Raw genomic sequence first — 12,757 nt, 5'->3', positions numbered from 1 at the left:
GTAGTAGGACCCATGAGGGGTAATTTTAGATGATTGGCTTTAAGGCATTTACAGCATGGTGTGGCAAAAGCTGGTAGGCCAAGAAACTTGGCTTATAATGTATTGTAATTAAGAAATAATTGGCTTCTGATTGTAATGGTGTGAATTATAACATCTGTATTGTCTCACCCTTCACGTGAGATTGAAAATGCAATAAAAGTCTTTAAAACTCTTCTCAATTACCCCATCTCTGAGTCAGAAAAGGGATTAATCTGACAGCCAGCAAGTCGAGGCAGGTGTTCCTACATTACTTCATGCCAAGCCTGCTCCTCAGGCTCATTCAGTCACATGCTGTCACCAAGAGTTTCCTGATGTCTGACAGCAGTGAAACATCTTTGATCTGGTACATCTGATGCCTTGAGAAGGCTGCCCTAGAACAGAGACTGGATGGAGTTAAAGAACAAAGTAGGGATTTATTAAGAGGCCTCAAATAGATTCACCTTGGGCAGCACAACCCAAAATGGCCACAAAATGCCCCACTGGTCACAGGGTCTCTCACTTTTATAAGCTCTGCTCCATTTGCATATTGGAGTTAATTGTCCAATTATAGCCCCAGCCCATGCAGTCCCATCCTTCTTGTTTTTCTCTCTTCAGCCCATGTTGTTTGTGCTCTTGGGCCTGAGATTTGGATCATTTGTCCTTGGTCCCCAGCTGGAGCAGGAATTGTTTTGTCTCCCTGCTCTGTGCAGAGAGCTCACCATCCCCTCATGTGAAGTCCAGACCCACACCCTAAAATGACACAGAATCTGAAAAATAGAAAAGCCAAAACCTGAGGCATCACATCCATAGTGTAACTTCTGTTTAAGTTCTCCTTTGTGCAGAGCACCCCTGAAGATTGTTTCAAGCTGCTGCTGTTGCTGCTGGCTCCCAGGCAGGCAGAGGCTTGCAGTGAACACCACGGGCAGCAGATGGGAGCAGCAGCCTGGATTTGCTGGATTTGTGCTGCAGGCAGCACCTGGAGAGACAGGAATGCCAGCTGCTGTGGAAGGAGGAGCTGGGGGAGGCTGCGTGGGGGTGGTTCAGCAGAGCTGCAGAACTGTGTCACAAGCACTGCTGGAGGCATTTCTGGAGATGGCTTTGTGTACAGCTGCAATTCCCTGGCAGTGGAGGATAGTGTGTAAGGCTAACCTCTGTCTCCTTAGTTATATTCACTTTTGTATCACAACCTGCTCTGGCCTCATATTTTCCCACTACCCCAATCTAAAGACTCTGGTCTTTTCCACTCATTATTCAGCCATGTCCATAACAATTTTTTTAGAAGCCTGGATTTGTTGTGCCCTGGTCCTGTCAAACCTGACCCACAGCATGAATCTCTGTTTAGAGGCCATAACTTCCATGCTGAGGCAGTGATTTACCATGCTAGAGGTTAGGTCATCCCAGAATGATCCATCCTGATTCATGTGTGACTTCCTGGCCTGCTCCACCTTATCAGCTTGGCACTTGTCCCCATTCAAAGCCAGTCCTCCTGTCACCATCATATTGTCTGCAAAAATACCTTTGCCAGGATTTCTCTCCTGGGAAGCTGAGAAGCCTCAGAGAAAAAGGAAAACAATAATTATCTCATTTGCTTCTCCTGTGTTTTGCTGCTTTGGAATGTGATAGGTGATTGTTTCATTGGTTTCATGTGAATTGTTTTTACTTATTGGCCAGTCAGGGTCCAAGCTGTGTCAGACTCTGGAGGAGAGAGTCACGAGTTTTTCTTTAGTATCCTGGCAAAAAAAAAATTCCCAAAAATATAACAGCAACAGGTTTAGCAGTGTCTAGCTAAGAAGACCCACTTTATGTGAGAAAATGTGTGCAGTCCTACAAACAGAGGGAAACTTCCTTCGCCCCAAGCCTCAGTTTAGTGGGGCTGTGAAGAGAAAGGCCTCACATTCTTTGTTTGAGGAGCTTGCCCCTGGCTGTGCTGGAGCACAGGGCACATCCTCTTCACCTGGATGCTGCTGGGGCTCAGCTCAGTGTCCCAGTAGTACTCTGGGGACAGCAGGCGAGTGGGCTTGTGCTGCAGGAAGTACCTGTTGAGGTGGCTCTCGTGGAGCCAGGGGGTCTCAATGCCATTTTCTCTGTCCTGCAGCAGCCCTGCAGAGCAGGCTCGGGTCAGTTTGTACACCTCGGACACGCTACCCCCATAGAAGCTGGCTGTGTAGTAGAAATCCCCTTGTCCCTCAGGGATGGCAGATTGTGACTCAGGGTGTGTCTCGGAGGCTTTGTTGTCCTGCTGTGGGGTGACCTGCCAGGAGCTGATGGTGGCCACCAGGGCGTCGATGATCTCCACGCCGATGTGTGCCAGGAGCTGGACGTTGATGTCCATGGAGTACAGGTAGTCCACCTCGTGCTGGAACTGCCTCTGGATGTAGGAGCTGATCATGTCCATGCGGCTGCTGGAGATGTCCTGCCACCTGGGGTCCTTCTGCACAGGGATGACCAACAGGTGGTTCTCAGGGGCCATCTGAAGGTGGGAGATCTTCTCGGGACTGTCTGTGAACAGGTAGAAGATCACGGGGTGCCCAGCAAGGAAGTATTTGTTGGCAGAGCTCATGAACCCTTCTATGAACTGGACATCTCTAAGAGACATGGAAAGGAAAAGAATGGAGAGGTTCCTCCTGCTGAGGAACGACAGCTTTTCAAATTAATTTTCTTTGTCTTTTTCCATCCATTACTCCTTTTTATGATGTTAGTGCTCTTTATTTAACATAGCTGCTGCCCTTCAGACCTTCCCCATGCTGCTGCACATTTACATTTTAGCTTTTCACAGAACAGGCGCCTTTCACCCAATGCTGCTCTCTAATATCACTCCATAGTGTAAATATTTCCTCTGATCCCTCCCTGGCACCCTGGCACTCTTTCTGCAGTGGAATATTTTAACTTCCTAAAGAGGATCAACAGAGAATCATGGAATGGTTTGTGTTGGGAGGGACCTTAAAGACCATTTCATTCCACCCCTGCCATGGCAGGGACACCTTCCACTACCCCAGGCTGCTCCAAGCCCTGTTCAACCTGGATTTGGGCACTTCCAGGGATCCAGGGGCAGCCAAAGCTTCTCTGGGCACCCTGTGCCAGGGCCTGCCACCCTCACAGTGAGGAATTACTTCCTAATATCTGATCTAAATCTACCTTCTTCCAGTGTAAAGCCATTCTCCCTCATCTGTCACTACCCAGCCTTGTAAAAAATCCCTCTCGCCTTTCGTGTAGGGCCCCTTTAGGTACAGGAGGGGCTCTAAGCCCTGTCTGGAGCTTTGTCTTCTCCAGGCTAAACAACCCCAATTCTCTCAGACTGCTTTCATAGGAGAGGGCAAAAATTATCAATTAAATAGTTTTGATTGCCTGAAGCTGCTGTGTAACTCAAAGATGACGGTGGAGTTACAGAGTATAGAGTATAGCTCAGAAACTCAAAAAAGAACCTCCCCACGCTGTAACAGTGTGATTAATGTTTTTACAAGAGCTAATATTTTGCCTTTAAACTCTTACAGAAACCAAATAAAATCTCAACTTCACAGAATTTTTCTATTTTTTAGTGCAGGACAGAGGGAAAGCTTATTAGAAATGTAGCAGCAGCTAGAATTTTTATTTAAATGGGCCAAAATGCTAGTTATATTTCCAAGGATATTTTCTTGTCCTATTCAAAACTATGTCCCAGCCAGCTGCCTTACTCTGGAAGGTGACACTGACATATCACATTTCTCCCAGTCTACAGTTGCTCACATTCAGTCTTTGGAATGTTTCTCACTTGTGCTCTGTGGCATTCACATTGTCTGAAAAAATCCCAAGATTTTTCTCCTGGGAAGCTGAGAAGCCTCAGAGGAAAGGAAAACAATTATGATCTGATTTGCTTCTCCTGTGTTGTGCTCATGTGGAATGTGTTTGGAGATTGTTTACCCACAGGTGATTGTTTCATTGGATTCTGGTGTGAGTTGTTTTGACTCATTGGCCAATCAGGGCCAAGCTGTGTCAGGACTCTGGAGAAAGTCACGAGTTTTCATTATTATCTTTTTAGCATTTAGAAGTATCCTTTCTGTATTCTTTAGTATAGTTTAGTATAGCATTCTTTAATATAATATAGTATCATAAAATAATAAATTAGCCTTCTGAGAACATGGAGTCAGATTCATCATTCCTGCCTTCATTGGGGCATCCCTTGCAGATAAAATAGTGCTCCACCAGCAGTACTGCAGAGAGGTTTAACTGTTTGACAAGAAATAAATGACAAACCAATACTTTTCAACAGCAAAAGTGACCACTCCAGTGACCAGGTTCTTCTGCAGATATTGAGCATCCAGGATGTCTCTGCTGAACGTGCCTTCCCAGACAATTGGAGCCAGCCATGGGGTCAAGACCAGCACATCCCGTCTCCTGCAGGGCGTGGGAAGGAAAGCAGGGTTGAGATGGCCCAGGAAATTCATCAAAACAAACACAGATATAACACTGAGTTAATCATTCCAGTCTCACTTTGAAATCAAGAAAGTACTGTCAGCAAAATCTGAGATATCAGAATAAATCATACCAGACTCCATTTTCTTCATGGTGGAAAAAGCCCATTTTTTATTCACATTACACATTTTTATACTCGTGTGTGACTCCAGTTGTTCAGTAGCTTTCTTGTTACTTTATGTAGTAGCTTACTTGTTAGTACTAAGCTACTTACAAGTAACAAGTAGTAGTTACTACTAAGCTACTTACAAGTAACTTACTTGTTACTTTATTGGTTAGTAAAAGGTATTTTATTGGTCTATTAAATCTCTCTGCTCTTCAGTTGTTTACAGATTATTTTCACTGATTGCCATGGCACAGATTTAATGTTTATGCAGATGCTGGTGTTTTTTTTACCCAGGAATAGATTGTTAATGTTAATGAACTGCTCACACCAGGATTGCTTTCATGTGGGAACTTGCAAAGTGTTATCTTGACAAGGCCAGCCACTAATTTAACAGAGCAGGCCTGATTTTTAATTTTTTTAATATTTTTTTTACCTTAGTGCAACATTGAGCCACCTTATCCTGCACTAGGTATCTGTCCTTGATTTTCACCCCCCATCTCTCAAGCTGTCACACAAAGGAACTTTTCACAATCCATCCATCCCTTCACACAGAGCCCAGCACATCCTCCCATTGTTCCAGCCTGTCTCTTCTGGAAAGCTCTCAGCCCTCAGCTGCATTGTTCCAGATGTACAGCTCTCCATATATATCTATATATAATAATTATATTATTAATTAGTCAATGATTATCAATAGAACATATTTAGATATAATATAACAACACCATAATAAGATTTTATATAGTTATTAAATAATTATTTCTATTATAGTATTCAATAATTCAATTAATTATTATATATAATAATTAATAGTTGTTCATAATTCTTAAACATGCAAGACTAAAGATACCCAACAAAGTACTTGTGTTGTGTAAAAATCACCATTTAACGAATATATAAATGCAGGAAAAGTCTCATTCATGTGACCCTTCATCCTATTTCTCAAGAAACTTGAATTCACCCCCTGGTTGTATCACATTAGGTGGGCAGATTCCTATTTTCTCTCTGAGAAATATCCCTCTTAAGGAAACTGGCTGAAGGACTTCATGGATGCTTGCTTTCTGCCATCATAATTCACATCTTCACATCCAATTCATCACAGATTTGTGAGTGCAGCACAGATTTCTGCTCCTTCCCTGAGCGTGGATGGAGGCTCTCCAGCTGGGCTGTTTATCTCCTCCTCCTTTGCAAAGAGGAGGAGGAGGAGATCCCTAATTTGCTCCCTAATTCCTTTGGGATGATGGACAGGTATTTCCCTGATGCTTCCTGGGCTGTTGTTTACTGCTTTATCTCAGAAGAACATCTCCTTCCCACTGGGAATGGAGTTTACAGCTCTGCTAGTTAGGTCAGCTGTCACTGCTGGAAAGGAAGGGGTGGGAATATTTGCAAGCTCAGAAAGATTTATTGCTCAGACAAACATCAGTCTCAGGGGCTGTGAGCTTTTAGAGGAGCAAGCATTCAGCCATAGCTCAAAGTAGTCACAAGTTCTTTGTTACAAGGCAATATACAACTTTTTAACCCAATGGACAGTTGCCACAGGATTTATTTTGCTTTTCTAACCTATCACCTGTACTCACTTCTGCTGCACTGTGGATATTTTACCCAATGATCTTCTAACTCACATGCACACATTGGCTTTTATTATAAATTCTAAACTCTCAGTTTATTTTTTACAACCACACACTTTTTATTTTATATAACCTTTCACCATCTTCCCAGTCCAGTTTCTCCCTTACTTAAGGCACATTCTCACCTACAACTATAGAAATACAAGTTTATGATTTTTTTCTGCTTAATGTCTGTATATTGTATTTATACATATAATTATATATATTATTTACATTGAAGATATATGTAAATATTTTAATATATATTTATTATATAAAATATATTTATAAAAATAAATTTATTTATATTTCTATATAAATATATATAAATATATATATATAGTTTATATATAATAGAATCTAAATTTTTTCCAAGGTTACAGATCAAATTTTTCAGTGTCTGTGGAGATTTCTGGTTTTCTGCTCCCACACTCAGCCAGGTTACTTTCCAGAGCAGATGGGAGATTGCTCTGCTCTGAGCTGAACAGCCCCAGCTCTCTCAGCCTTCCCTCATAGGAGACAAGCTCCAGCCCTTCATGATTCTTTGGTAAACCCTCTCCAGTATGTCCATGCCTCTTTTATTACTTTTTTATTTTGTTTTGATTTTTTTCCTACTCCAAATGGCTCTATAATAGGCAATTCCAGAAAATAAGTTTATCCCAGTGACCTAAATGTTAATTCCACAGGTATTTAGACATCGTGTATGATGCTGACGGCCACCACAAAAAAATAGTACCAGCCAAGGCACCTTGTTTTTTAGCTTCTGAGTGGTGACAGAGGATGCAAAAAAATGAATTATGATAAAATTAAACCAAAATATTTTCAACATTCACCATCATGTATCAGTTTCCTTTCTGAAAGTAACAAATTAAAGATTGTTCATCTGTGCATTTCTGATGCTTTCTGGAAGAGTTGCTTTTCTAAAACATCCTTTCCTGTTCATTCTGTCCTGCCCTCAGCTGTGCTGTCAGTGCCAGTCTGTGTCTCTGACATCAATGGGATTGCAGGGTCATGAAGCCAGAGCAGGTACACTTACCATGGGAGCATCAGGGATGTTTCATGCAACTCTGTTTTTCTGCAAATGAAAATTTAAAAAATATTAGAAATATTATAGAGGGAGAAATAAAAGATACATAAAAATGTATCGTGGCACAGAAGTTTCAGATTTTCTTTTTCTGAACGATGAGCCCCACAAGAGATTTTTCTGTTTCAGTGTCAGTGTGCCTCCAGACTCCATCACAAACACTATTTTATTATTTATATGGGTTCATATACAATGTGAACTACATTTAACAGCTGGTGTAAATAGAGCTGAATGCAAATTAATCAGCTTTACAATTATTTTCAGCCTGTTGCTGTGGTGCATCTTGGGGAAAATCCAGTTTTACTTCTACACAGTGAGAGCCTGGTCCAGTAAGACCAAAGACCTTGTACTAAATTTGTATTTTTCTGACAGGTCTATGTCCACAGGACACAGAGCAGAGGTCACTGTTCTCCATTCTCATTGCTTGTGCAGGCTTCTGTGGATGTGTCACTGAGTAGGAACCCACCAGTCTTGATTCCTAGATTTTCCACCAGGAAAAATTCCTCAGGAAAAACAGGTTCTGTAAAGTGGGAACATTTACTAAATGTAACAGATTAAACAGGCTAATAGAGGGAAATTAAAAGAATCACATGTACACAAAACCAGAAAGATATCTAGCCATATAAACTTTTTTTTTTTTTAGGGTGGTGGTATGAAAATGTTCTCATACTGCAATCTTTTAAGTTTCAAATGAATGACCAAAAAAATGCATTGTTTTTGTCATATTGCTTTATTGGCAATAAAGTTTATTTCTCCCCATGTCATATATGCTGGAGTTCTTAGAGCAGCATTTCTAGAGAATTACACAACTAATGTGTTCTAAAAGAAGTAACGAAGAGGGGAAACTGAAGAAAAAAGAGCAGTGGGGATAAGACAAGTATAATTAATAATTAAAAAAAAAAAGAAAATAGTAAAATATGGTTCAGTTAAATGAAACTAAGCATTAAAAACCCAGGAAGTTTCAGGTAAACTACCAGGTTAAACTCTTTCTTGTTTCTATATCTGGAATCTTTTACTTCTCTTCAAGTTTGTGGACAACAGTAAACCAGAGGGAACAGACAATATGCCAAAGGGCCCACATTTTTTTAATGAATACAGAGGAAGCCTGGACGAGTCCCTGGTTCAGAGACAGCAGCTTCCAGATATCCAGATCAGTGGGATTAAACTCCCTTTTCACTGCATGATTTTGGGGGAGCTGCATCAGTGGATTCCCATTTGCCCCCATGAAGGCTCAGGACTCTGAGCCTGCTGGGCCCTGCAGGGTGGCTCTCATCAAAATGGAAATTAACACTTCTAGGGCATGGATCTGGTGCCTGAAAATGAGTGTTTTCAGATGAGTGTTGTCCTTAAGGTCTGGAATGGTCCTTTGGTAAACTCTCTCCACTATGTCCATACCTCTTTTATTACTTTTTTTATTCTGTTTGGGTTTGCATGCAGAACTTACAGCACTGAATCCTCTTCAGGGGAGGCTTTGTGTTCCTGGGCTGTGGCTGGGGAGAAAGGGTAGTGGTACCTTGGACAGGATAAGAAAGCAATGAGTCCATGATAAAAACAAAAATCAACCTCTCCTCCACTTCCTTTGTGACTGAAATGATAAAATAAATCTAACAGAACACACATTTGTGGGGTCAGTATGGTGATGAGGATTTGCAAATCTCAGCTGTTTCAAGACAGGATGTGAAAAATGTGTATTTTATGATTGGCTTTTTGTAAATATTAAAATGAATATTATATGTGTTATGTTTGAAAGTTATGCTGTATTCATTTTCTTAAGTAGTGTGTTAAATATAGTTTTAGGTTACAACATAATGATAAAATAGAAACTATGTATGTGGGGTATTTTTTTAAAGAAAGGAATGAGGTACTCACACTAAGATAGCAGCCACAGGACACCTAAATCTTTCAGAGAAAGAGAATTTATTGCCCCATTATCAGCAGAAACGAACTTCTCCTGCCTCCTCAACCCTGAAGAACCATCAGGAATCAGAGGAAGTTGACACTGACCAGATAGAATCCTTTGTTTGAATGGAATTTATTCATAATGTATGAGGTGCAGGAATATGCAACAGGCTGTTGCTTTTAAGGGTTAATCTCTGTCAATGTGGGTCCTTTTTTGGGCTTATTTTGTTCAGAAAGAGGTGCCCAGACTGTCTGTAACTCTTTGTTTTTATTGTCTCATATTGTCCTAATCCTAATTGTCCAAAGTTTTATCACTCTAACTATATTACTATTTTTATAACAATTTTATTACTATTAAACTTTTGAAATTTTAAAATCAAGTGATTGGCATTTTTCACAGAGGAGTTTAGCCTAAAGTTATCTGAAGATCAATTAACTCTGAGGATCTAATGATTTAATTTGCCCCGGACTACTTGCACCAAATTAAATGTGTGTGCTTTGCAGCAGAGTTTGGTCTCAGCTGATGCTAGAACTGCCTCTGCAGCTGCCTCTTGAAGCCAGGTGTTCACAGCATCACTTTGCTCTGGCCAGTCTGTGAGATCTGAGTGTAATTCTAAACAAAAATGTGAGCATTTGTGCTCACATTTGAGCTTCTGGTACTCTGCTGCAGAGAAAGAGTGGCTGAAAATTTGTCCTAATTCCTCCAGTTGGAACAGATCTTGAATATTGCTCCAGCCAACTCTGAATTAACCCCCTCTGGTCTGATTTCAGGCTCCAGAGCACTGAATACACACCATGAAAAGCTTGTTTAGATTGAAGAATACTTGAAAGCAGGTGAGGGGTTGTTCATGCATACTTTCTGTTCCTTATTTTAGAAGAAAAACTACTTTCAGAACGAATAGTCTAGTGAAACAACTAAGAAATCCTTGCAGCAAACTTGACAACCAAGGGAGACTCAAACCAACCATAAATAAATCAGCGATATCAAACACAGCTAAATCCACTCCACAGAGTTCCAGCATCCTTGTGCTGGTCTGGAGCACAGAGGTGAGGGATGTAAACATGAAAACACACACTTGGGCTCACAGGAATACACAGAGACAAGTAATCAGACTTTTAGAATTTCACAGAAAAGGTTAAAAGTGTCCACACCTTGTTTTGAATGTAACAGGGGATTTTGAATTTAGCTTTGTGTAAATCCTCACATTGCAGTTGCATTAGTTAGAAGAAATCTGCCTCAGTCTGGGCAATAGAAGGAAATGCTAGTTGAGAATAATTATCAAAGGTTAAACACCCACCAGATTGCACCAGTGATCCCTGCTGTCACTAGAATAGCCAGTCCATGTAATTTTGTGATTCTCATCTCCTTAGTGCTGCAAAAAAGATTGTGAACTCTGGATTGACAGCAAAGTGGAAAAAAAAACCAAACAAACACAAACACAAATAGGCAGCAAATACTGTAGTTATTAAATACTGGTTAAGTCTTTTGGTTTGCACTGCAGGTCTGGACATAATACAGAGAAAAAATAGTTTTGCTAGACAAAAAGTTTTACATCTAGGTATATATAACACATACTACATCTTTACACACTTTGCTACACACTGAGCTCTCATTTTACAATAGTATAGTAAACAATTTTGAATTGTTCAAACCAATAATTTTCATTTCAGATTTTCTCTGAATCAGGTTTTATTTTTTCCCCAGACAGTGCTTTCTCTTCTCTTCTCTTCTCTTCTCTTCTCTTCTCTTCTCTTCTCTTCTCTTCTCTTCTCTTCTCTTCTCTTCTCTTCTCTTCTCTTCTCTTCTCTTCTCTTCTCTTCTCTGTTTATTTTATTTTTTTTTTCTAGTTCTCCTTTTCGACCTTGCTTCCTTGGGTTTCCTGCTCTGTCCCTCACTGCTGCAATTCTCTTTCTTCCTAAGTTGAATGTCACACACTCCTTTTCTCTGGGTCAGCTTCTCCATCCCTTCTGGGGCTGTTCACAACTGGGGTTCAGCCACATCTTCCCTTGTGGCATCCTTCTGAAAACACTCTCTGGGGCATTCTGTTTGTCAGTATTACCACCCCCTGGTTTCAGCATCTGCTCCTGCTGCAATCCTTTCTCAGCCTGACTGATTATATTACAGTCCTAAAGCCATGAGTTCTACAGCATTTCACTAACAAGCTACAAAATGGCCCCATATCTGTTGCTACAAGGTCTTTTAGGAAAAAAACCTATCCAATTAAAAAATTACACCTAAATTATTTTTACTTTTAACCCAACAACCAACCATTCGTGGCCCACAATGCAGATTTTTTATCCAATTACATAAAATCATCCAAACCCATGGAGAAGAAGGAGGAAAAGAAGAAGAAGGAGGAGAAGAAGGAGAAGGAGGAGAAGAAGGAGAAGAAGGAGAAGAAAGAAGGAGGAGAAGGAGAAGAAAGAAGGAGAAGAAGAAAGAAGGAGGAGAAGAAAGAAGGAGGAGAAGAAAGAAGGACCAGTCATCGCCCTAAAACTTCCATCTTGCTCTATATCTATTACTATATTTTAAACCCTCAAACTCTAAGTTTTCCACCCTGTGATATTACACACTTCTATTCAAACTCCACACCCACAATCCCAGTTCTATCATTCCATTTTGGAAGCTTTCTCCACAGCCTCAGGTCAATGCAGTGTTCTCCTGGGGGTCAGTGCCTGTCAGCACAGAAAGTCCAAAATTCTCATTTTCCAGGGTTCCAGCACTCACCTGTGGTTCTGTCAATGCTCACACCTCAGCAGCTGCTGCTCTCTGCTGCTCCCAGCCCTGCTGAACCAGAACCAGCTCTCAGATCCTTGTGTGTGTGTCAGCCCTGGGCTCGGGGCCAGGAGGAACCTCCACCCCAATCCTCACCTTTTGTGGGAGTGCAGTCACCTGAGCAATGGGGAAACAACAGGAAACCTGCAGCAGCCAGTTATTCCCTACCACTGCAACCTTTGTGGGTTACCTAAAAGCAGAGGCCAGACAAAATGAAGGGGATAAAAAGTGGTTATATTGATTGAATATAGGTGCGTGTTTAATATTTGGGTGTCTTCTGTCTGGGCTGTATCTCACTCTAAGCTGGAGGCACGTGCAGGGAGTTGGATTTCCCCTCTGGAAATATTACCTAATATTTACCTAAATATTGCCTAATATATACCTAAAATATTATTGATACTTAATGCTTGGGTACTACTTTCTTTGTGGAACCTCAAGTAATATTCAAAACCAGTGCAATAATTATTTAATGTCATGGTTGAGATGGAGACAACACAAAGCAACACTCCGTTTCCAGAAGGCTTAAAATTGTTTTTATTATAGCCTGCATGCTTTTTATACATTCTTACAAAACTCATAAGTTTACACTTTACTCATTGGTCAGGAGAGACAAACAAAGTGCTCATTGGAATAGGCAGTTGAAGTTTCTCTGATTTATCCTTCTTTCTTTCTTGGTTTCTATGTCAGTGACCTTGGTAGGAAATTCTTTCAGGGGTAAACATGGATCCTCTTCTCAAACTTCTCTCTGGCTCACAGAAGTTGCTGTAAAACCTCGTCCACAATTTGAAGTACAGAGAGACTAAGGCACTGATAAGTGCAGA

The 12,757-nt window shown here is 40.9% G+C and overlaps 1 protein-coding gene across 1 annotated transcript; it reads right to left on the bottom strand.

Annotated features, from left to right (window-relative positions):
- Positions 1 to 558: 558 nt before the first annotated feature.
- Positions 559 to 12,217, bottom strand: LOC135286613 (histo-blood group ABO system transferase 1-like). The gene is made up of 7 exons (XM_064399701.1): positions 12,033 to 12,217; positions 11,889 to 11,945; positions 10,459 to 10,533; positions 8,706 to 8,774; positions 7,214 to 7,252; positions 4,255 to 4,389; positions 559 to 2,603 (listed from the first exon to the last, which is right to left on the bottom strand). The coding sequence occupies exons 3-7, from the start codon at positions 10,521 to 10,523 to the stop codon at positions 1,883 to 1,885; spliced, it is 1,029 nt and encodes a 342-aa protein (XP_064255771.1). The 5' UTR covers positions 10,524 to 10,533; positions 11,889 to 11,945; positions 12,033 to 12,217; the 3' UTR covers positions 559 to 1,882.
- Between the last annotated feature and the right edge of the window lie 540 nt (positions 12,218 to 12,757).

This window comes from Passer domesticus, chromosome 27, assembly GCF_036417665.1.
Source record: "Passer domesticus isolate bPasDom1 chromosome 27, bPasDom1.hap1, whole genome shotgun sequence".
Classification (NCBI taxonomy): Eukaryota; Metazoa; Chordata; class Aves; order Passeriformes; family Passeridae; genus Passer; species Passer domesticus.
Note: the sequence above shows the minus strand (reverse complement) of the source record. Positions and strands in the feature narration are given on the sequence as shown.